This window comes from Colias eurytheme, chromosome 26, assembly GCF_061535395.1.
Source record: "Colias eurytheme isolate Ceu_HAF_F1 chromosome 26, ilColEury1 Martin Lab GWU primary, whole genome shotgun sequence".
Classification (NCBI taxonomy): domain Eukaryota; kingdom Metazoa; phylum Arthropoda; class Insecta; order Lepidoptera; family Pieridae; genus Colias; species Colias eurytheme.
Window position 1 is genome coordinate 7,341,370 of NC_143005.1, and position 26,764 is coordinate 7,368,133.

The window sequence follows — 26,764 nt, forward strand, 5'->3', positions numbered from 1 at the left end:
AAAACATTTAAAATTATTACGCGTATAGGAAGACAGTAAAAGGAATGTACCTATTGTGATATGGGTAATTGTGTATTGCATGGTGTCCCGGTGGTTAATTCTGTAAATTCTACTTATGCATGTGACAATCGAACTGAAAGTACCTACTATCAAGCAAGCCTTTAGTATAAAATTGCAGAGTTGATGATAACAAAAATAAAATGTACTGCTAAAACATAAATCAAGCCAAATCAAACTAGGCTGTCAAAACATTAAAAATGCTCTCGATCGTGAGTCATTAAAAACCCAATATATCAGAAATAGCATCATTCCATCAGTTTCAAGAGGTTTTTATGTGAAGTGCGCGCGCGCAGTCAATACGGTCTACTCTATAAATTTTATTAACTCTTTTATTAGCTTTATTTGTTTATTTTGTTCTTTTAACACTATTTACGGAGTGTTTATTGTTTTTTGTGCGAAGTGAATCTTTAACCATTTTTTACAAAATGAGGCGACGCAAAAGAGTAAAAGGCAAGCGTATTCGAATACGATTTGATATGAATGATTCGGTGAGTCTTATTTTCAATTGAATTGAATAAAAAAGACTAATAAAAATATTACATAAATATATATTGGAAAAAATAATAAATTATTTTAACTAAGTAATAAATTAACATGATTTTCGTGTTGATGAGAAAATAAATTAAAACGAGGTAACAATTTTTTCGCGATTGTAAGTTTCATAAATATCCCCATAGAAGGTCTTCTTCTAAAAAAATCCATATTCATGTGTATGCTTTGTGATATTTATATATTTACCTCAATAAGTTAATACTAAGAAAAACTCAGACTTACTTCAGAATCAATGGAACAATGTCGTTTTATCGTATTTAATATCGCTTCTATTACGACTCAGTATACAAAAAAACATACGTAATAAATCATTCAAGATTACACTGTCCAAAAATCCACACATCGCAAAGAATGCGTAAGAATAAACATGTCAGATTTCCTTTTTTATACAGCTCTATTTTTCATCATTTTAACGCATTATGAGTATCTTCATAGCAGAGGTTTAGTGTACCTCATTGTATGTTTATTTCTTTAGTTGTAATAATCTTTTAATATTTTCCATAATATTGCAAAAAATTCAGTTTTAATTTTTATTTAGTGTTAAATAACTCATTAGGTACATTTTATAACGTAAGAAAGAAAATAAAATAATAATTTCGATAAACTTTCTTCACAACTACTATCAATTCTTAGGTTCCATAATTTTTACTTATAATTTATTAAATTACTGACCATAAGGCATCAGAAACGACTGTTACAATGTAGGTAGAAAGAAAATTGGAAAATATTGAGGTAAACCTTGCTTATTATGATATATCCTTTGAGATATGCTCCTGTATACGTATAGTTTATTTGATATAAGATTTTACTTTTAGTGTAATAAAATGTATAATATGATGGTATGGAGAAGACGAGTAAATCATAGATATAGTTTTGTTTGAGTAATTATGTTGTGTACAATTTAAATTAAGTCTACTATTTTTCACAAAAACTAAAAAATATTTACAGCAATAATCCCAGATTCTTTGATGAATTTCTAGACTCATTGAAATGCTTACAGTTATTTCAATTAATTTCTTCATAACTTACAACACTCATAGAAAGTTAGATAATAAAATAAAGCGAAGTCACGATATTTTGCTTGTATATAACACTTATTTACATACCATTCTGTCCCTACTTGTCACAATAATTGACATCAAAATAACACCTTTCGCAGTAATGATTCACCCTTCGTATTGTGCCCACATTTCTTTATAAAATTATTATAATAAATTATTGGACTAACTTGGGTGTGAATATTCTAAATACATGTTATAAATTATATTATTTGTATACGTATTTGATGTGACTCCCTCTCGTGTGATACGCTTTTGTCAATAACTCAAAAATATTATTGTATACGAAACCTTTTTAATTTTAAATTTTGTATTTCTTACCTCTGTAGGTATACAAAGTATAAATAAATAAATGAATGAAATAAAATGGAGATGCAAATACGAATTATGCGTCGACAGATATAAATTCAGATTTCATAATTTTATTTGGGCGTAAAATATAATATATTAATTTATGCACTTACTGATTGAGCTATGTTAGCATAATATGAATAATATCATAATATAATCGGAAGCAATTCAAATAAAATTAACATACAATTTGCGTCCATTTTACACTAGTTTGAGTTAAAATTACATTATAGTATAACTCAATCTTTCTGTTCGGTACCTACTCGTAATCTCAATTGCAAAATAAAATTTGTTCAAAAGGATACCATATTACATAGTCCCTTACAGACAAAAAACTGTTTAAACAATTAAAAGGTCTACGTAAATATTCTCCAGACAGCATCTTGTATTTGTTTGTAATAGACAGATGGATTTACAGACACAATATTTAAAATATGACCATATTTCTGTTGACTTTGATGATGTTACGTTTGCTCTAGTCTTAATTTTGAATCTAATATACGAGTTATCGTCTAACTTCACATTAACCTATCACACTTAACTAAGCACATCTTCCAGAACAAAATGAACCGCGGCTCGAAGGAGGAGCTGCTCGGCAGCTCGCAGGAGGCTCTGCTGAACAGCCAGAACGACCTTCGGAATGTGTACGAGCGCCCACTCACGAGGGAGGAGAAGACCTTCCTCCTGAACGCTGATCGAGGTGACTACGCGACTGTTAAACGGTAAGGAAAGTTCTCGAAGGTTCTCGAATGTTCTCGAATGTTCTAGAAAGAAGTTTGAATTATCTAGAGATATCTATATGGAAGTTATTGTTGTAGGAACGTTTATAGGACAATGCTAAATAGTAACGAATACCTAGAATTATCGTAAGAACCTAGTTCCATTAAAATACATACATTTGCAGACGAGGTATAAAACATTTGTTTTTTTTTGTTTAGAGATAATTAGATTATCAAATGTTACGAATTACATATATATTAATATAATATTATGTTAGATTTATGTCAACCTACAAAGCACGGTTTTGAAGTCTCCTATTCTTTTGGAATATTATTTCTAAGTATCGAAATTAATCACAAAAATCTCCAAAGTCACAGATGCATTGAACTGTTTATTTGTTTAATACAAATTCCAATTCAATCAGAAACCACGAAATATTTGAAATAAAACTATATTATAAAGTTGGGATCGTCGAAAGAATCACTATAAACATAATCTCGTTTGTTTGCACGTGTGCGCTTGTCGCGTTCGTTTATATGTCACGGTTATTACTAGGTAATGCTGAGTTTATCCGGATATATGTGTACGATTTGATTGACTTTGGATTAAATGAATTAGGTTACTTTGATATACATTTTATCAAAATTATTCTTTTACAAAGCGCTACAAACGATCACTAAACCAGTTACTATTGCAAAATAGCTGATTCCTGGAAAATTGTTAACTTAACATTTACATCAACTCTTTTAAAATCTTTGACTATCATTAAGATTGCTCTATATATAAAAAAACAGCCATATATAGCCATATATAGCCTTACAGAGGCTACCAAATTAATAAACATAGATATCAGATATACTTACAAAAAAACCTCCTTTTGCGCAATCCGGTAAGACTGTGTATAATTTGCGGACTTTCGAAAAGCACGACCTAAATATTTTGTAAGTACAGGATATTTCGTGATAATTTTAAAAACATAATGGGAGTAATATTGAAGCAAAATTGTGATGGTAAAAAGCGTTTATAAACCAATTAAAATAACAACTGCCATTAGCTGTGCTTACAGCTAAAGTTATAACTGTAAAATTCGTAAATAAAAGATTTTTTAATATTGGCTGCAAAATAAGATATTAATTACCGTAATATTTATAATATTTTGCATCTTTCACTTCACACTTTCACTTTTCTTTCTTGTTATTCTTTCAAGTTCTGGGTATGTTAATAACAATACTAAATAACATAAAATTTATTCATAACTAAATTATTTTTTTAGAACATGATGATATATTACATTTTAATCTCTTCCAATTTAATAGATAATGTTCACATAGATTTCTATTTGGCTCGCACAATTTAACATAAATCTTTCCTGAATTTTTCAATTTAATAGCCAAGACTGAAATTAATCTCTCCCAACTTTTAATTATATAGACACAGATGACATAATTGTTCCAATCTTATAGATACACTTGACATGAATCTTCCCGCATAGTTAGGCGGCTACTCACGTACCTGCCGCAGGGGCAATATTGGAACAATCTCGGTTGGTCGGCGGTCGGAGCAATTTCAGTTGTTCTCTAAATTGCTCCTGCTTGCCTATACACATCACACACAACAATATAAAGAGCCAATTAAGGGTCCAATTTCAAAATTGCCCCTGCTGCAGGTACCTAAGTGAGTAGCCGGTCTAATGTATGGTCTTCCAATTAAATAGATACACTTAACATCTTCCCACTTAGATTAGCATGAAAATAATATCAAAATGTTCCAGGCTAATAGACCAATATGCATCGAAGCCAGACGTGCTCGACATCAACTGTGTGGACCCTCTCAACCGGTCAGCTCTTATCGCCGCTATAGAAAATGAAAACATTGAACTTATACGACTCTTTCTCGAAGCTGGCATCAAAGTTAAGGTAACGTTAATTAATAGATTACTAAAAAAAGACGTGTGGCTCTCGGGGACTGCCGCGGTAAAGCTATTGCATGCTATGCCTTCAAGCCACACCTCCGCGCCCGTCGGGGTGGGGAGCGTGAGGTTTATCGTTATGCAATTTCTGGATTCGGTCCCCGCGCTCAAGGCCCGCGATAGAAGCTATGCAAAAGCTTAAAAAAATAATTCGTTATATACCTACTAATGGTTATTGAACTACCTACCTATGCCTTGTAAAGATGTAACGTTTTTTAAAGAGTGATTATTAATATGATCAATTACGCCTTTGCTAGTTATAAAATAGAAAACTTAGTGGAGGAGTTTTTTAATAAATTAAAATGAAAATTATATTTTTTTAAACATCGGAAACACAGATTAAACACCTCTCTAAGAATTAATATTCCCAGTTAAAATTTCTATAAACAATGATCTATTCGATCATTTCGATCTGAACGTTTTCGATGAAAATGCGAAACAATAAAATAAGGACTTTCAATACGTATTCCTGGGGGAAATCACAAGTGTATAGTTTTCAGTGGAATGTATATTTTCATAAATGACATCTTTATATTCAAACTCCGAATCTCAATAGACGCAAATAAGATTTGTATGGCCCGGTGTGTTCAAAAATAGTGAAATATGGCCACATTGAGACTAAACTATTATTTTATAGAACTCTGTCCATAGTTCATACAATAAAACACCTTGAGTGGTTAGCCAGATTGCCAGGTTTAATCAACAATGAATATATAAAAAAAAGTTATTAATTGTAGGCTCTGAGTAATCTGGATGAATTATAAATACATATCTTTTAGATCGCAAATTAACATTTAGAACTAAGTTTAAAACAAAATAACATCTTGTAAACACAAACATGCAATGCAACGCAAACGTAATTTAAAATAGGATTGCTTGTTGATTGATTTACTTTTATTCAACTTTTATTCGTAAAATATAAAAATATAAAAAACTGCAATGTTCAAAAGTTTCTGAAACATTATAATTGTATATATATATATATAAAAATAAGTCGGATTTTCCTTCCTGACGCTATAACTCCAGAACGCACGAACCGATTTCCACGGTTTTGCATTCGTTTGAAAGGTATCGGGCTGCGTGAGGTTTATAGCAAAGAAAAGGTGTCTGGTGGCGAAACGGAGTTCGCCAGGTTTGCTAGTATTAATAAAAATTTGATAGTAATCAGCATAATATGTCATCAATTCTTAACATCGAATATGGAAGAACACATAAAATTGCAGTACCTATAACTAATGTAAACATCAAAATACATTATCCATTTTGTCCACATGTTTTAAGTAATTGACAGTAGAGAAGCAGTATAAAATGTCGTTAAACCTCAAGGCCGTCTGGATTAAATGCAAAACAAAGTAAATTAGATCGATTATCGGCTATATCCAAATTGATTGTAATGTTATATAATGTTATAGCTAAATGATATTGTGGACTTTAGTCCGATATTGTATTTGGAAGTACCTTTTTAATATGAGATATAATATTATATTTAATATTATTATGTAGTAAGTAGATAGTCTTTTTTATATCGTCGTTTTTATTTAAGTTGTTGTTTTAATTAATTGAATAAAATACGGTGTTAGCATTCTACCTAATCAATTACTATATTTACTGCCGAAATTATCCTGATTGAAATTCAAATACACTTTATTAGTGAATGCAGTTAAATGCATCCACTATGCACCGTAAAAAATATCCTTTACTATCAAAAATAGAATTACCCAACGTTATTAACGTATTTTTAGATTGCATCCTCCTCATGTTACATCATTATTTCACATCCCTCCACATATTAAATTATAAAACGCACCTTAGCCAAGCAAGTTACTAATAACATGATTAGCTCATCAGGAAAAATGAAAATTAGCCTCAACAATTTTACGTGATAGTAAAATATTGAGAAAATAACGTTAGAACTGTGCAGCACACCTTAACACAATTATTAGATGCTCCAGGCACCAATAAAAACGTTAGTGCATCAAGTACTAGATATCTCGAGTTTTAAGTGACTACCTATAGTTAATTGTAATTAGTTTGACCGATGTTTTCTAAGGACGTATACACAATATACAGATACATACAGTAAGGAAACTTGTGGCGTATATTTATAGAATACTAGCTTTCCGCCCGCGGCTTCGCCTGCGTTTTCAAAGAAAAACCCGTTCCCGTAGGATTTCCGGGATAAAACCTATCCTATTTCCTTTCTTGGATATCAAAATATCTCTATACAAAATTTCATACAAATTGGTTCAGTAGTTCAGGCGTGATTGAGTAACAGACAGACAGACAGAGTTACTTTCGCATTTATAATATTAGTATGGATATAGTATATAGTATATAATATATAGTATGGATGTCAAAATAATCAATGATACAATACCTAGTTCGGGTGTAAAAATTGATATTAAGGTATGGTTCAATGAAAAAGATCCTACTTCAATTAAAGTCGATGTGAGACTTGTGTATTATGAATTTTCCTTAATCAATATTGGTCTTATATAAATATTATAATCAAGTACTAAATATCCAAAATATCTTGTCAAATCGTTATTCGGTTTCTTACTAACTTCTTTGAAAAGCAAAACTACTAATTTTTAATATAGGTATTCTAAACAATGGAAGATTAAAGTTCGCTTCAGAAGAGCTATAAAACGTTCGTTTAACATACTTGAAATTAATTTAATATCTCTATCATGTTGCTTTTAAATATATTAGGAAATGCTTGTATTCTCTAAAGAATTAAAATGCAATATGCTTTGCATTTACGACTCCGTGTAGAGTCGGCAACGTCAACATTGTATTTAAATATAATACAAAGTTCAATGACTCTGTAGGTACCAACTTTATTATAGCTGCTAAAATATATAAATATATGTAATTTTTTTCAGTAAATATTCTTTCAATATAAAGTGATTATGAAGGATATTAGCAATGAGATACCTATTGATGATAATTATGTCTTGCTCGTTTTCAGAAAACACTGTTCAAAATAAATGTGTAGTTACCGCTTTTTACCGTATAAATGAAGCCGTATATAAATTAATTTTATTTATGTACCTGAATCCGAGAGAGTGAGTTATTATTATTAATATTTTTTGTCTAAAAAACCGAACTTTTCGCTATCGTTGCTGACCCTACTATGTCCAGTCGAATGCAGAAATCAACACTTAGTTAATTAGTAGATAATTGTAGCTGTGGTCACGCCTCAAGGATAATGGGAATTGTAATGTGAACACGGGACTGTCTAGTCCCTTAAATTACTGTTTATTAAAATACAATACATGTAGACGGTAGTAATTAAATGAATTAATGTGTATTTGATTTTATATGAGTATGATTAATAACTTTTTAAGAGCAATTTAACTCCACGATGAAGGATTTTAATTTTATATGGAACTAGCTTCCGCCCGCGGCTTCGCCCGCGTGGTGTTTTGGTAAAAGGTTCTTTCTCAGGGTCTAAAGATTGTCTGTGCCAAATTTCATCAAAATCGGTTGAGAGGTTTAAGTGGGAATGCGTAACAGACATACAGACAGAGTTACTTTCGCATTTATAATATTGGTAGGGATTGTTTTTAGTTACATAAATAGTAAATTTCACATTGCCATAATATTATGAGCATATGAATTACGTATAGAAATCGTTACTTTGTTTGTAACATTCACAGGTAACATTTAACTCAAAACAAACGTTTCACCAGCAGGAAATTTTAAACTTACAATACCAAACAATAATGACATCATGCTTTCAAGAAAAGAGCCATATTTTATGACATTAAAATATGGCTCTTTTCTTGAAGGCATGATGTGTGGCAGTATAATTAATGTAAAACTACTGTCACATTAATTGTCTTATTATTGGTATTCCTTTTTATTGGCGTAGTGTTTTGTTAAAGTTAATTAAAAATATTGTAATACAAATAGCTATAAGGAATCTATGTACCTATGTAAAAATAAATAAATAAATAAAACACCTGTAACATCAGTGTTGTATTTATTCCTCTTGTTACTTTGCTTGCTCTGCCATAGAAATAAAATAGAAATATTTGTTCAGGATGCACTACTTCATGCCATCAAAGAAGAATACGTGGAGGCTGTGGAGATGCTGCTGCAGTGGGAGGAGGAGCATCACGTTGCTGGAGAACCCTATGTAAGAATAGAATAGAATAGAATAGAATAGAAAAACATTTATTCCCAAAAAATGATACAGTACAATAAATTACAGACAACACTTATAACTAAAAAAAAAGTAAGTATAACATTACATGTAGACGTAATAATATTATATTATATCTGTATCACCTCAGGGAAAGGGAATACTGACTCAGCATAAATGTTACAGCTGAGGCTGTAACGCTGTTATTCTGTCAGCACCATAATAAATAAAGAGTCGAGTGACTGTAAAGAGTATAATTCTAATGTAGGGATTACGGACTAAAATTATGGTATAAAATATATTATATTAAAGTATGAAAGTTTTGATGTCAAAAATAAGTATGGACATAGTTTGCCAGTCAGAGAGGAAAATCGGCTAAGTGAGTTGAGAGGAAAACGAGATCAGCAATTAAAATGTGTAGAATTAAAATGAAAGAGTGTAGAATTTATGAATTAATACTGCTAGCACCAAGTAGAAGAAGTTAAAGATATCTATTTCAACACAACACAAAAAATTATATATATAAAATAGTTAAATTAGATGTTCATTAAATGGCCAATAGATTATAGCATTAACTAGATGATTATTAAAAACAAAAAAAAAAAAAAAAAAATGCTAATAATGACAAAAGGTAGATTACTTATGTAGACTGTTTCTGGATAATAAGAAAATAAGCTTTCAATTTCTTTTTAAAAGTGTCCCTTGATTGAGAATTTCGAATGGGAGGCGGGATATCATTCCAGCACTTCGTAGCAAGAAATCTAAAACTTCCTCTAAAGGCAGCCGTTTTGTATTTAGGAACAGAAAATATATTTGTGCATGACCTACATTCACTTGAAGCTTTGGAGGTCCGCCATATAAGTTTATCATACAAGTAAGAAGGTTGTTTAAATTTTAATACGTCAAAAAGGAGACTAGCAAAGTAAAGCTGTTGCCGGTTTTTCATGTTAAGTAGGTTATGCGTGTTTAAGTATGGTGAAATGTGTGTTCTTGGAGGGATCTGAAAGCAATATCTTGCACAAGCATTTTGCACTCTCTGTAGAAGACGTTGTGTTCTTTGAAGCAAACAAGGACCGTAAACTGCCAGAGCATAGTTTAATTTGGACAAGACCAGAGACTCACATAAACGTATGCGCATATCTTCACATAAGAAATTACGAATTTTATATAAAACTTTAATACGATAAAAGCAATTTCGAGTAACGTTTAAGACATGGGCTTCAAATTTCAAATTATTATCCATTTCAATACCGAGGTTGCGCACCTGATTGACACATTCGAGAGGTAAGTTATCGATACAAATTTTAGGTTTTAACTGTGATAAACAATTGACCTGTTTTTTGGAACCAACGATCATGAATTTAGATTTTATCGGATTTAACACTAAAGAGTTATTATTAGACCAACATGAAATATTATTTAAATCCGAATTAAGTTTCGAGATAGTCTCATCAAAATTGTCCCTGCTGATAGGAATGAGAAGTTGAAGGTCATCGGCATATAAGTGAAATTGACAATGTTTAATTGAGTGAGTAATGTCTGCTGTGTACAATATAAACAGGATAGGCCCTAAAATACTACCTTGAGGTACTCCTCTGGTAACTTTCATAGATTTTGAAAGTATATTGTTGCCATTAGGATTACGTAAAAGAACTTGTTGAGTACGATTTTCCAAATAGCTTTTAAACCAGTCAACAGTATTCGAGTCAAATCCGTAGTACGATAGCTTAGCTAAAAGGAGGGAGATGTTAATACTGTCGAAAGCACGAGAGAAGTCCAAAAGAGTTAGGACAGTTCCAAAGCCTTTATCTTGAGATGCAAGAATTTTATCAATAACATCAAAGAGAGCTGTTGAGGTCCCATGTTTAGCCCTGAACCCTGATTGTAGAGATGGAAATATGTTATTGGATTCACAGTAATGCACAAGCTGCTTTTGAACTACTTTCTCTAGTATTTTCGACAGGTAGGGCAAAATACTAATCGGCCGTAGGTCCTTTAAATCTGAACAATTGTTAACCTTGGGGAGGGGATGAATTAAAGCATTTTTCCAAAGAGAGGGAAAGACACCTGAAGCAAGCGATCTGTTGATTAAATTGGTTATAAATTTTAATGAATGAGGTAATGTCAATATGATCATATCTCTATTAATTTCGTCAGACCCCATTGCATTAGAATCAATTGATAAAATAATTTTAGCTATGCTGTCTTCACTAACAGATGTAAACGAAAATATAGCGTTTGAAAATTTTTTTGAATTAAAATGGAGAACTGTATTTGTATCTGCTTTGTTATCTCCTGGAATATTGAGAAAATGAGTATTTATTTTATCGGGGTCATTAAAAGTATGTGGTAGTGATGTAAGCAAACTTTATTTGTCAAATCTTCTTAAACTGGAAATTTCTCAAACCTTTTGGACCGTTTTGATGGTTTGAGTTTCAGAACTGAATATCGAATAGTAAGTGAATATTATAAGACATGCTGAAAATTGAGAAATACTTTTCGAAATAAACTACTCGACTACAGTTTCGCCTCTATGTTATTTCTACAACTGGGAAAATATTTACGTTACTTCCATATTAGATCTATCTAAGACCTAAGTATATCTTTCCGTATAATAAAGTTATGATATTTTTTTACTTATAAATGTGAGAATTTAAATACTAACAATACCTATTTTTAAAATACACTCAGGACATTCATAAGAATAGATAATTAGATAAGAATATTTCCCATAAATATTGCCTGCCAGTATGATTTGCCTTACTTTATACTTACGGTAGTTCCTAGAATGTTCATAAATTAGGAATAAAACTTTTATCGGTAATTTTATTGCTAGAACTTTAGAGTTACTATTTGAAATACAGTTATGGATAATAAGTTACAGCTTTTAATAACCATTCTTCTTACTTTGTTCGATTTATCTCCTATTTTAAGTAGTAACCATTAAAATTTTTAAATACTTACGAAACAAAAAATCAACCCGGTTGAGTAGGGTGTGCAGCTATTCATAAAAATAGTTGAATAACATTTTTTTTATTCTGGTATTATTTTAAAAGGCTATCTGAAACTGTGATATGGCCGCCCAAATCCATACTAATATTATAAATGCGAAAGTAACTCTGTCTGTCTGTCTGTTACTCAATCACGCCTAAACTACTGAACCAATTTGCATGAAATTTAGTATGGAGATATTTTGATAACCGAGAAAGGATATAGGCTACCTTTTATTGCGAAATATGTACCACGGGCGAAGCCGGGGCGGACCTCTAGTACATATATAAAATATACAACTGTAGACTATTTTTACTTTATCAAAGTGTAACTAAACGTAAATCCTCCAGAGTTGGGAATCAGTAGACCCCTCATCAGCGACCTTCACGTCAGACATAACGCCGCTGATCCTGGCTGCGCACAGGAACCACTACGAGATCCTGAAGCTGCTGCTGGACAGGGGCGCCACGCTGCCCGTGCCTCACGACGTCAAGTAGGTACAGAACTCCAATTATTCCTAGTTAGGGGTCTTCTAGGCGCGATTGTGAGGACAGAAAGCTATGGAGTAATACAAATTTATTGTTCCAAGAAAAAAATAAATTTTAAATTATATAATAATTCTAATAAAATGCAATTCCTTAATACTGTCTAACCAACCTTTCAAAGTATAGTTATAAGAAAATTCATTTTTGAGAAACATTAATCATATTTTCCGAAAAAATAAAACGATACTGACAATCCTCTGGTGTGTAATTAATGTTAGTTTTTAAATCAATAGAAATTACATTGAGCTAAAGCGTAATTTGATTTTTATCATAAAAATATATATAGGTTAATTTCACAACTGCGTTTTCTGTTCAATTCAATACGTCCGTAAATTTCGGGCCAGGCTACGAAACTCACATTCCTAAAAGCCTCCTGCAAAACTAAAGCCTGCCCACACAGATGCGGCTGCGACGAGTGTGTGAAATCATCTCAAGAGGACTCCTTGCGGCACTCGCAGGCCCGCATCAACTCGTACCGCGCGCTCAGCTCGCCCTCCCTCATCGCGCTCTCCTCCGCCGACCCGGTGCTCACGGCCTTCCAGTTGTCGTGGGAACTGAACAGCTTGAGCCGGATGGAGACGGAGTTCCGCGTGGAGTATAAGGTATGCTGATACCTGTGGCTATGATAGTTGTTGTGGTATATGATAGTTGTGGCTGCACAACTAAGTTATAGGTAGTACTATTATATATTCTGTGGTTATAGGTTGTATAGCACAGATTAGATACTACATAGAGGGTCAAATTAGATGAATTGCTTCGAGAAAAAAATGGCACTGCCGTGCCCCCAAATAGACCACCAAATAACATTTATTTACTTAAAAATACTTTACGTGTTATTGAATTTTCATGTTAGGTACATAAAAGTTTAGTAAAGCAATTCGCAAGGCAAATTTCTTCAAACCCGGAAATTTAAATATGTTTCAATTTTTATACAAAATCTACTATGATATAGGTAAATACTATTATAATATATATATTCATCATCTCATAATATCTGTATCGAGTATATCTAGAAATATTTACATTTGTACCTTTAATAGACTGAACCCAAAAACCACAGACCAGATTTGGAATATTTTTTACGCAAATAGTGTACACCATGGAGTAAAATATGTAGGTTATAGGTTTGTAGGTTAGTTCATAGGTTATTTTTCTTTTTATTAGTATAAATAAATATAATCGAATTGTTTTCATGGTTGACTGCTGTACTTTATACTTTGTTATGTTATTGATAGATATTGTAAGTGCGACGTTTTTAAGGTTTCAGGGATCGAATTACGTATTCACACTTCATATAAACAGAATTTCTTTGAAATGGGTGCTTTAGTTTTAAATGTAGGTCAAACATCGTCTTTATATCTGAAGTATGGATGTGAGAATAAACAAAAAATAACGGAAATACATTTCCCAACCAAATTGAGTTTTTATAACACTAAGATATATATCTAAAGCTAGATTCATTTTCACCAGTGAAGGATTTTGTCGTGTTAAAAAGTGGAATTGGAATTCTTCCTGTATCTGAAAATGTTCGTTCTCAAATGTTTTTCCTGTTATAATGTAACATACAGTTTAGTTGTGTTCATTCAAATTTTATTCAAATTTATGTGCTAGGTTATATTTAAATGTTAAAGGTTCGTTATCCCAATCTGTAATTTTTTGCCTGCACACAAAATTTTACTTTAATTTTAGTTAATCGAAGATACGAAGGGCGAAAATGAACGAAGCTAGTTTGTAAAATTTTGAACTTTTCTTTCAACCATCAAAATCCGAAATCCACGATAAACATCTTCATATTATTATCTAAAATAATATTACATATAGAGAGGAAACATGGTGTTTTTTTTGTATATAATATTATGTGCAAAAATTATCTATATACAAAAATTATCTACAAGACTGACTTCAATAATTCTCTCTCGAGCAGAAAGTTAAAATTTTCTTGAGTCACATACTATATATTATTTCGATATGATGCTGGTACGAGCGAGCGGCCAGTTTCAAGTTTAAATGAACAACATCTAACGGAAAATCATTGCATGCATCACGTCCTTTGCCCACATATGTACTACTATAGTATTATTACAGCATAGTATTATATTATCTGCGGTATTACATCTATACCCAGGCTCTAAGACAACAAGTACAAGAGTTTGCAACATCCCTCCTGGACCACACGAGAACATCCCATGAGCTCGAGATCATGCTGAACTACAACCCGTGGGAGCAGGACTGCTGGGAGCCGGGCGAGCGACAAACCCTGGGACGGTTGAAACTGGCAATTAAGTATAAGCAGAAAATGGTAAGTCCAAAAAAATGGTGAGTTTAAAAAAATGACAAAAATAGAATCTTAAAAATTGTATGTAACTGACTCAGACCCGATTTGGGTCCACTTTAAACGGACAGATTTAATTCATACTTAGTATCAAGGATCGGTAAAATTACAATCATTTCATAAATTTAACCGTGTTTTTTTTATTAATTAAATTTCCGGATGCAATGTAAAACTTGTGAGAAATAGAATTGATTTAAGACTTGCATTGATCTACAATCAAAATAATTCTGAAATATATTATTAAACTTCCATAAATAACCTAAGTTTGAATATTATAACCGACATATTCAATTTTATTTCAATAGCAATAAAAATGTTTCATTCCTTATTTACGGCTCTTTTTTGATTCACAATATTATAAATCTTGATTTGTTATAGTTTGTGGCACATCCTAACGTACAACAATTACTCGGCGCTATCTGGTATGAAGGTCTCCCTGGTTTCAAACGGAAAAACATCGTCGGTCAATGTGTTCAGGTAGTATTGTTAACGAGAATAAAAATATATTTTTTTTATAAATTCTAAATTGTAAGACACAATTTTAATACTAGATACAACAACACTACAATTTTTCAATATAATATGATGTTCTTTTTATTTTAGGTTGCAAAACTCGGTGCTATGTTCCCCATATATTGTTCGATTTACATGATGGCCCCCGATTCTGAATATGGTAGATTTATGAAAAAACCCTTCGTCAAATTCATCTGTCACAGCTCCTCATACATGTTATTCTTATGTAAGTATTTTTAATGAACTGACAAACCACAATAAAAAAATGTACCCAATTAAAAAGCTGATTGCAAATTCCACAAAAAAATTCAAATTCAAAATGTTCAATTCAATTTTTATTAATCTTTAATTATATTTATCTATTATTGCCAGTCTAAAAAATATGCAATTACATTTTTTAACCAATACCGAAACATATGGAATGAACTGGCAGTCAACAAAAAAATAAAAATTAAAAAGAATCCAAAGCTTATTCCAAATTCAAACCGCCTTCGACGGAGCAAACGATTGCGCGCCAATTCGAAAATACAGATGTAGTTAAAAATACAAGTTGTATTTAATTACAGCATTACTATCACTGGCGTCTCAAAGAGCAGAATTCATTGTTTTGGAATATTCTGGAATATCCTGGTTGCAAGAGTTAGTGGAATACTGGAAAGCGCATGAACGGGGATCGCTGCCTGGACTTATAGAATTTTGCGTCATCGTCTACATAGCAAGTAAATTTGAATTTATTGGCATGCATAATTTATATTTTTATTGCGGATCTATAAATTATACGTGTTTACACCAATTTGAAATTAGTTTTATCAATATTTATATTCGCGTTTATAGTACATATTTTTAGTGACATAAAGTAGTTTAAGTAGATCAGTTTTTAACTGAATGTGAATCTATAAAATGCTAAAAACTGTCCCGTTAGTTTGTCTATGCTGCTTAATTAGATATGAAAATACTCAATTAAAAATTAATATGTATGAGATAATTTGATTATTTTGATTCTTAATTAATAATACTTCATCTGCAAATTATTTCATTTTCATAGTTTCATACTCATTTATTAAGCAAATTTACAAAACCAATTTTATTCACAGAGAAATATTTCCCACTCAAAAATTAAATATTCGCTGTGCTTTTCGCATTTCGTTTCTTTGAGCGTAGGTATATTGAGTTAATGACATTACTTTTCAGTCATATACGATTATTAATTAATCATTCATACGAAAATCTTGATATTTTCTATAGCTGGAAGTTAGATGCTATTTAAGGTAGAAATACAAGTAGCAATAATTTTGCAGTTCACAGCGTAATATAATTAGGTAAGCAAATTATTGCAACAAAATGACTATGTCGATTGTGAACATATTATAGAAATCTAGTAGAACTTATAATCTGATTCATACATAATATAAAACGAGAAAAAAGTTTTATTTTACATAGTCGACGTAGCATACAGAAGTTAGAATCATCCACATTTTAACAGGTAATAGTTGAATTAAAATAAATATTATTATAGGTAAAATATGCCATGAATACAAAAACTACATGTGTCATTGTTAATTTGAACCCATGAACGGCATGCATTATCGAACATGCATTTTGCACATAAAATAAAATTACTTATATTACCTAGTGCACACTAAAAATTTTGCGTTTCTGACCACCCATAAATGTGTGAATTTCGAATGTTATATTTTTTTTAACACATGAAGGCTACTAATGAGTTGAGGAAAAAAAATTGGCGGGAAGCGCTTGTCAATTTTTTTTATCTCAAGTTGAAGTTCGTTGTCCGTAGCAAAAACGGAACTAATAGGCTATAGATAGTAGTTATAGTATTATATTATCTGTGCCTATTAGTACATAACTTGGTACATAATCACAATAAAATCTCCTAGGTTTAATATGGGGTGAGATCCGGTCACTGTGGTCTGGAGGTCTGATGGAATACATCAGCGACCTTTGGAACATGGTGGATTTCATCACTAACATGTTTTACATAGCTTGGATCTGCCTACGGTTTTCCTCGTGGTACATTGTACAGGTAAGGTTGTCTTGATTTTGATATATTTTTAAATAAAGATTGTGACAATTGTTTTATTTTATCCTATTTTTATTTCAATTTAGTCGGTTAAGCTTTAAAAATACTTGCACTCAATAACTCACTCTGATATTATTGCCTAGATTTATGGAACTTGAATTATTAATGTATTTTATTTTGTGTCTAAAACTATCGTCAAAGTATTCATATCAACATTGAGAGCATGACGTCACTATTACACAAAAAATTGTTATACATTTTTATAGAATAGATTTTTTTTAAATTCCGCGGGCCACGTAAGACGCGGATTCGAATCCCGCCTCGTGATCGAATTATTTTATTTTCAATTATTTAAAAAAATATATTTATAAAGCATTAAATGCCATGTAATGAATAATATCAAAGTTTTCGTCCTGGAAACCAACATCAAGACATATTTGACTGACCGGTTGGCTTGGTTGGTAGTGGCCCTGCCTTCCAAGCCAGAGGCCGCGGGTTCCATTCCCACCCGGGGCAAATATTTGTGTGATGAACATAGATGTTTGCTCTGCGTCTGGGTGTTAATATAATATAATAATATAATATAAGTATTTATTTAAAATTATATATGTACGTTTATCAGCCATCTGGTTTCCAAAACACAAGCGAAAGCTTAGTATGGGATCAGATCATGCCGTGTGTGAAAATTATCCTGAAATATTTATAAAATAAATAAGTCGCTTGTGTTATGGAAACCAGATGGCTGATAAACATATATAATTTTAAATAAATTCTTATATAGATAATAAGAAAATTTATAAAATATTTATTTATTTTATAAAATAGCGCGACTACAAAAGCGGCAAGGACCCTTGGTACCCCCGCGAGCGCTGGGACTCGTTCGACCCAATGCTTCTCTCCGAAGGCGCGTTTGCCGCTGGCATGATCTTCTCGTTCCTAAAACTGGTGCACATTTTCTCCATTAACCCCCATCTGGGGCCGCTACAAGTGTCCCTGGGGAGAATGATCCTGGATATCATGAAGTTCTTCTTCGTGTATATGTTGGTGCTCTTCGCGTTTGGATGTGGTAAGTATTTTTGTCACAACCAACACACTACACCTCCCTTAGTGCTACTACAAAAGCGGCAAGGACCCGCGGAATATCTTCTCGTTCCTAAAACTGGTGCACATCTTCTCCATCAACCCCCATTTGGGGCCGCTACAAGTGTCCCTAGGGAGGATGATCCTGGATATCATGAAGTTCTTCTTCGTGTACATGTTGGTGCTGTTCGCGTTTGGATGTGGTAGGTATTTTGTCACAACCAACACACTACACCTCCCTTAGTGCTACTAAAAAAGCGGCTAGGACCCACGGAATATCTTCTCGTTCCTAAAACTGGTGCACATTTTCTCCATCAACCCCCATTTGGGGCCGCTACAAGTGTCCCTAGGGAGGATGATACTGGATATCATGAAGTTCTTCTTCGTGTATATGTTGGTGCTGTTCGCGTTTGGATGTGGTATCTATTTTTGTTTATTTGTTAAATAGCTGGTAAGAGTAAGAAATAATGTTAATTTTTTTTGCTGCATAAGTGTAATAATAACCGTTTATTTACTTTGTTTTTTAAAGAAAGTTATTGATTTCAATATGATAACACTTTGTTCTATTGCTTTTATTAATTTCCAAATATATCTGATGAATATAAAAATGAATATAACCGGCTCTATACTTGCTCTATCGTAGAAACGACTATTTAACATAAATACGAAAGCTATCTCGGCTTAGCTTTCGTTAGAAACTGTACTGTATAATATAGGTACTTACAGGAACCTAATCATATTACTAAATTAAAATACAATTAAGAGATGGTACAAATGCATTATCAAATTATTTGTTACTATGCATGGCACACATTTATGATTCATTTTAATTCAATTCTTAGTCTATACGTGTAACAGAGCATTAATCTCGCAAACATTAAATAATGGCTAGGTATAACAAACAATTTATGCTCATACAATGGTCCATAAATTGTTTATATCGCTTACAACGAATTGATTAATGTGTCTTTTAGTATGTAGGAGACATTTTACTACGAAAATCAGTCGTAACTCGTAAGATATAGTTCACCTGTATAGCGTGAATTATAAAAGGAGAATACGTATTGAAGAATATTTAAAAAATAAATATAATATAGCTGCAATTGTATTGCTATTCTTATTTTATTTTACTCTATTAGTTACCTATACATGTTTTTAAATAGTAAGTATATAAAAAATGAATTCTAAAAAAACCTAGCTGATTTTTAAACAACAGACGTTAAAATTATAGATACTATCTTGATACTTAAACACTATTAGATACTAAATTTCCTAAAACACTACTTAAAGATTCGAATACATCTTCTCTACCATTACAACAAGAGAGACTATTTAAAAACTGCATAAAAATAACTAAAAATCATATATTTGAAACTTAAAACCTTTCCCTAGGTCTGAATCAACTAATGTGGTACTATGCAGAATTGGAAAAGAATAAATGTTACCATCTTCCAAACGGGGATTTACCGGATTTCGACAACCAGGAACGAGCGTGTACGATATGGAGACGTTATGCGAAGTAAGATTAGATTATACATATTTAGTACACTCTGAATAGTTTTACGAATAAAAATGTCTCATACCTCGTTTCGATTTAAAATTATTCTAGTTATTGTTACTGCTTTGTCATGTAGAAACAGATTTATACTTATTAATAAACACACTTATTTCATTCACACATGTTATTTGAAACATTTTTAAAAGTCCATATTAAAACACATTAAGATTTTTTTAAACCCTCCAAATCTGCATTTATCTTATATCTTTACTAATAATATTATAATGTTGAAGTTTTTTGTTGTTATTGAATGTCAGGAACTACTGGACCGAATTCAAAAATTCTTTCACCGTTGATATGAACATTTCACTACACTAACAAAGCCATGGTGGACTGCTAGTTTACATTATCAGTAATTATTACAGTAATCTTTTTATTTACAAATAATAGCAATCTTTGCATTTACACTTACGATATTCTTATCAGTTTTAAAAGTATTCTCATCAGTTTTTACGTGTTCATTATTTACTTTATTTTTATTAATTAACTCTATCCTAATCAATCTAATTATTTCTATTTATTTCAAAATATTCAATTATAATTTCCCTTATAGCTTATTCGAAACATCCCAATCTCTATTCTGGGCGTCCTTCGGTCTCGTGGACTTGACCTGCTTCGAATTAACCGGCATCAAGAGCTTCACTCGTTTCTGGGCACTGCTTACATTTGGATCGTACTCCGTTATTAATATTATCGTCCTGTTGAATATGTTGATCGCTATGATGTCGAATTCTTATCAGATTATTTCGGTAAGTTGCTTTTTTTTGTTTTATATTACTTTTAGACAAGTCGTTTATTACATTACCTCTAACTCAGTGACTAATTAAAATAGTTAAGAATGAAATTGTTAACATTAAGGATGAAATTCATAACTTTTTAAATTTTTAAGCTTATGGCTTGGTGTATAAACATACAAAATGTTGATGACATTTTTACATATATTATGTTGTTTATCTGTTTGATGTTATCAAGCTTCTAGCTAGAAAAAATTTACAGTATAAAATTTTAAAAAATGTGCTTTTGTCATCATCAATATCATTCAGATAATTATTAACACTTTTACTTTTTGATATTTATACAAACATTCATCAACTTTAAACATTTCTAGCGTCTGTTTTTTCAATGTTTAATGAATTATGCAAATTGTCATCAATTACATAATTTTCTCCACCTTTCCCTTTATTTATTACGTTTTATTCCCTCCAGGAAAGATCAGACATCGAGTGGAAGTTCGCCCGCAGTAACCTTTGGATGTCGTACTTCGAAGATGGTGATACTGTCCCACCCCCATTCAATATTATCCCCACTCCCAAACACGTGTCTGGGTGGATCAACCGCATTTGCAGCGATCGGGACCGGGGTTCGATTATTGTTAGTATTTTTTGTTTTTAGTGATAAATGTTTTTTAGTTGTTATCGTTTTTATGTCATCTTTGAGTTTGATTTCAGTCTCAATAGTAATAGATTCCGGTTAGATTTAATTTAGTATTACTATTTCTGTAAATCTATCTATATCTATAATTTTTAAGTAATTTTTCAATTATAAATAGGCGTAAGATTTTCATCTATTATTAGCATTAATTCATAGTAAAATTAAAAATCAAAAATAATAAAAAAACATTCCAGAACAAATCACGCGAAAAAGCGCGTCTCCAGCACGAAGCAGTGATGCGTGTGTTAGTCCGTCGCTACGTTACTGCGGAACAGCGGGCCCGAGACGAAGTGGGTGTCACTGAAGATGACGTTATGGAGATCAGACAGGATATATCCACTTTGCGATTTGAGCTTATTGATATACTGGCTAATAATGGCATGAAGACACCGAGGATCAATATGAATGAGACCACTAGTATGTTTGAGGACCATATTTTTTCTGTTCAAGTCTATTATGTTTATAATTATAATATTATAATGAAAAATTGAGACACTTTCATTTTTGGAAATTTCATCTGCACTAATAAAGAGGAAACAATTTTTGTATATGTAACGTATAAAATCAAAAAGTACTAAATCGATTTTCAAAGTTATTTTTACTTTCACAAAGCTGCATCTCCTAGTATCATAGGCTATTTTTCTCTAGACAAGCCAGGCCAAGTTAATGATAACATTTCAAAAAGCATAGTAATTTCATCAAGATCTGCAGCAGCAATGTAATTCAAGTTTTTTTTACATTCATGAGAGAATATTACTTACTATTATTAACTTTTTTCTAGTATCTGGCAAGAAAGGTAAAGTAATGGAGAGGAGGATTCTAAAGGACTTCCAGATCGGAATCGTTGAGGGTATAATAAACGATGTTATTTCGAGAGAAGCTAAACCAAAGGATGTGTTCAGTCAAATTGCTAAAGCTATTGTTAGGAAAGGAAGCCCTGAAAAGTAAGTCACCTTTTTCCTTCATTGGGTATAAATTAGATCAGTATGGTGGTAAATGACTGGTTTCTGAATTGAGTATTTGACAATAATAACATTTCAAAATATTATGTTAAATATGTCTCAAATCATACTTAATTTCTCCTTAAATATTTTCTCATATCTAACATAAGCTATCCCAAACTTTAATCGAATGAATTCTTAATTCAGAAACTGGTCGATTTAATGCCCATTAAAAAAATTTTTTTGCTTAATTTTGATTCAAATAACTTGTCAGTCTTGCCAAAATTTGTGGTAGGTACTTATAACAGGTCAAAATATATAACTTAAGAAAGATGATACATATTACCTAAATTAACAAACTCTTGCGGTCCTTAAATTTTATAAAGTACTTAAGTAGCCCCAATTTATCTTAAAGTATGATTTAAGTAAAAAACATATTCATTTTTTGACACTTAATTTAGTATTAAAAAAAAATTGGTTGTCTGTAAAGTCGGTTTACTGACGATAGTTGAACGTGACAACGTCCGATTGTGCTTCTTTGTCGCTCGTTCCGCGCTCTCGCTTGCACTTCAAGCCTTACATGGAACGCCTCAGAGCGAGGTAACGCCGCATGAGTCATGTTTTTTCGTGCGTGCAACCGGCTCTATCGAATTATAAGACGTTGTCACGTCAAAACTTGATTTTTTTTTCAATTTCAAGTAAAAAACGCGACTGGAATGCCGCGGTTCGAACCAACACTATTCGTCGAGATCCGATCGGCAGCACCAATGAAGCTGAAACCAAACGCAGCAGACAATCACTCAGAGCGCATATACTTGATAACGTTAAAGAGAGGACTATAGATCCACAGAAATTGTTGGGTAAGTGATAAATAATAGACAATATTAATTTAATAAATTAAATAAAATTAAATTAAATGTCGTGTTAGACAATATTAAACAATTAACACAAACTAAAATAATTTTAAAAGTACTTTGAAGTGTAAGTTTTCAATCACTAGAGTGAGATGAGCATTATTAGAAAGAGGTAGGACCTAAAAAATATGAATGAAAACTATATTGTACATACCAAAAACGTACAGAAATATAAGAATTTTGAAGAGACACAAATTGCATAGAAGGCAACCTTACGAATACAGAAACATGACGTAAGAAGTACAATAATAATCAATTCATAACGATGAATTACACAACTGTTGCAATTCTTACAAATAATCCAATTTGTAACATATATTTTTTTCTATATTTTTGCTTTTTGTGACGTTCTATTTTTTTTGTTTAACTAAATATTACTCTTAATTTTTGTTAACAGAATTCAATCCGAAACTATCAGAAGTAACTCCAACCACAAGAGTTGCGTATGCCAAATTCATGAGAAGCAAGATAAAGTCCGATTTTAGTGAAAGAGAGAAATCCGGTACTTCAGAAAAAGATTTCACTATTGAAGACGAAACTGCGTCTGGTAAAGTTAAACCTAAAAGTGAGTATAACGACAAAAAAATATAATTAAAATATTATGTATACAAGATTTATTATATAAAGATTTGTATAAAAGATTTTAACGCATTTTAAACTCGATTTATTTATCGCGAAAATCCGTTAAAGTTTTTAATTTCTAAATATATATTAATCGTGTAGATCAAAATATTTTAAGTTATGTATTTTTTATTTATTTCAGCCCCGCCAGTTAAACCCAAATCACCAGCTCGAGAAGGATCAGATGAACCAAGTTTGAAACAAAACGAAATCAAAGTCCAAGCTCACATTGAAGACAAAGGCAGTGGTAACAATTTTTTTTTTTACAAAATTTAAATCTATCGATTTTATATATGATATTGGGCAAATAACAAAGTTTAACATCTACAAATTTTTATCATTTTTGTTTTATAATTCCCAAAAATTTAATCTAATGTTACAACAACAATCAAACGATCGTATAAAAACTTTGAATAAAAAATAATAATGTTTATTTTACATCCAGGTTCAGGATCAGGACCGTCCCAACCGAAACCATCACCACCACAACCAAAACCAGAAGAACCGAAACCCACAGAAACCAAACCCGAACAAAAAGAGCACATCATCCAGATAGAGGAACCAGAGTCACCGACCAAAAACCTTTACATAACTAAAGAAGAGGACTCAAACCTGCAAAAACCGATCACACCAACCCCCAGTGTACATTCCAAATCAGAAAAACCCGAACAAATTCTATCAGCCGCCACTTTAGAAGCAGATCACAGTTCAACAAAACCTGACAGTACGACCACGACAGATCCAAAGGAAACTGAAAAACCCAAACCAAAAGAACCTAAACCAAAACCTCCCAAACCCAAACCTAGTCCTTCTTCCTCCCTGGCCCCCCCTCCCGGCCCACAAATGGTTACAGATAAAGGAAAATCTAAAGTCACAGGAAAAATCGTTTCCGGCTGGCTATAAGTGAAGTGACTGTTTTAGAATAGACGTATTAGTGAGATATATAAATGTTATAGCAATAATTATAATAAGCCGTTTTTCAATTCAGTACATTTGTTTTAGTCAATATGAATGTCCCAATGATATACTGTTTGTTTGTAGTTTGATTGATACTCGTTTTAGTGACTGGTTCTATTTATTAAACGTTGTATGGTCTAAATCGATAATTTTATTATGTTATTTCAATTGTCACTTGGTATTCACGAGGCCTGCTATTTACACTTTGCATTTAATCCTATAATAAAAAAATAAATAAATAATCAGATTTCTTTTATAATACTCAAAGATTGTTATATGAATAGTTTAGCTAGCACCTTTAATAGCAAAAACAATAAAAATAAAGACAAATTCTAAGATTGCACGAAGCTATATGTTACTTCACCAAACATTATTGAATGCATTTGTACTAGTGATAAAAATAATAGATCTAACTTAATTTCGTATAAATAAAATAATTGCCATATTTTCAGTGATTATACAACTAGTTTATATTTTTGTTGATTATGAAATGTTATTTATTAGAAATAAAGAGCTTGTTTATGTTTGCTGATTTTATTAAACTGTCTAGTTATTTACCTACCACCTATCCTACACTATACTGATTATTATAAATCACCACATCCTACTTAAAATCACCAGTGAACCACCGTATTTTGAACATACATAAGTACCATTTAAAAAAGCAACTAAAGTAAATGAATGGAATATGAAAGACATTTTACTCATTTTAGACCTCGTATTTCATAGTAACCGATTAATCGATCGTTAATGTTACACCCATTATATTATGTCAATATACTGCTCATGACTAAACTGCAATTACAGACCTAACTAGGTACTATGCCGATTATGTAGATCCTAAATATTTCTATAATTGACATTTGCTGTTAATAAAAAGTGCAGTCCGTACTATGAATGAAGTGTCCCCTTGTGGGGTATGGGGCAGATGCACTTTACAAAACCTTCTGTTTCATCGATTTTTTGTACCTAGATGTAGATTTCTTTATTGATTTTGATGGGAATCGAACCCACAAAAAACATTGTACCTAGGAGGCAGTAATTAATTTGGATTTATAAACCTCTTCATATTATAACTTCAATAAAATACTACATTATAAAATGCAAAAACATTATAACTAAGAAATTATTAATAATTTAATCCTGTGTAATAACGTAAAAATTATAAAAATATTTCTCATGCGTGAAAGGTAACTTGATTCGCGTGAATGTATAACCGGGTTCGATTCATGGTGAAGACGAATAAAAAAATGTATTGATCTGGCAGGATAATATTTTTTTCATACCTTGGTACAATGGATAATGCATTGCCGTAAACCAAAGGGTTTGATCCAGGTAGATACTAACAATAAATATGTTTCATTTTGTAACACATCTAAATGTCTGATTGTCCTTAAAAATCTACCAATTGAAGAGATTCATCTGCCAATCGCATTTCTACACTATGCTTTAGTTAAAAAATAGAGTCGAATGTTTGAGGAAAAAAATAAAACCACAAAACTATGGAAAAGTGTTTATTAAATAGATAGGTATTACAGTAGGTATCACTTATTATATTATGAATATTATATTGAGAGATTAAAAATAAACTGCAATATTTAAATAAAATAATTACATGTACACAACATAGGAAAATGAAACAATATCATCTAATTACTTTAACAAAAGCTATGTATTCTTAAATTTAAAATTAAATTTATTAAGAAATATAACTTAAGATAACTTAGTCAGAAGACATTAAAACTATAAAAATATATAATTTCGGATAATCGTTAATTGTTAACAATACAGAGAACACAAAATTTAATAATGCATCAAGATCAAGAGTATGAATAAAAACACAATACAAAAAATTCAATAGACCAATGTTAACCAGAGACGTTACGTATTATTATTATGTACCAAAAGGCATATAACAAATAGCATGGAATCAAATCACGCTAGATCATTCATATACGTCATGAATTCGATTCTGAAACTACA

At 31.5% G+C, this 26,764-nt stretch overlaps 1 protein-coding gene across 5 annotated transcripts; it reads left to right on the forward strand.

Annotated features, from left to right (window-relative positions):
• Window positions 1–485: 485 nt before the first annotated feature.
• On the forward strand, window positions 486–25,218 carry trp (transient receptor potential). Of its 5 annotated transcripts, XM_090116644.1 has the most exons (21): window positions 486–548; window positions 2,580–2,743; window positions 4,513–4,657; window positions 8,759–8,854; window positions 12,202–12,344; window positions 12,797–12,998; window positions 14,522–14,695; window positions 15,107–15,205; window positions 15,332–15,467; window positions 15,808–15,960; window positions 17,137–17,282; window positions 18,105–18,345; window positions 19,752–19,878; window positions 20,471–20,666; window positions 21,124–21,288; window positions 21,543–21,765; window positions 22,130–22,292; window positions 22,989–23,149; window positions 23,601–23,768; window positions 23,976–24,071; window positions 24,270–25,218. In XM_090116644.1, exons 1-21 carry the CDS (start codon window positions 486–488, stop codon window positions 24,725–24,727), a joined length of 3,519 nt encoding a protein of 1,172 aa, XP_089972770.1. In that variant the 3' UTR covers window positions 24,728–25,218. The 5 variants fall into 5 exon arrangements, with proteins under 5 accessions (XP_089972770.1, XP_089972771.1, XP_089972772.1 ...); XM_090116645.1 differs by lacking the exon at window positions 486–548 and having other exon boundaries at window positions 2,586–2,743; window positions 23,967–24,071; XM_090116646.1 differs by lacking the exon at window positions 486–548 and having other exon boundaries at window positions 2,586–2,743; window positions 23,967–24,068.
• The last annotated feature ends 1,546 nt before the right edge of the window (window positions 25,219–26,764 follow it).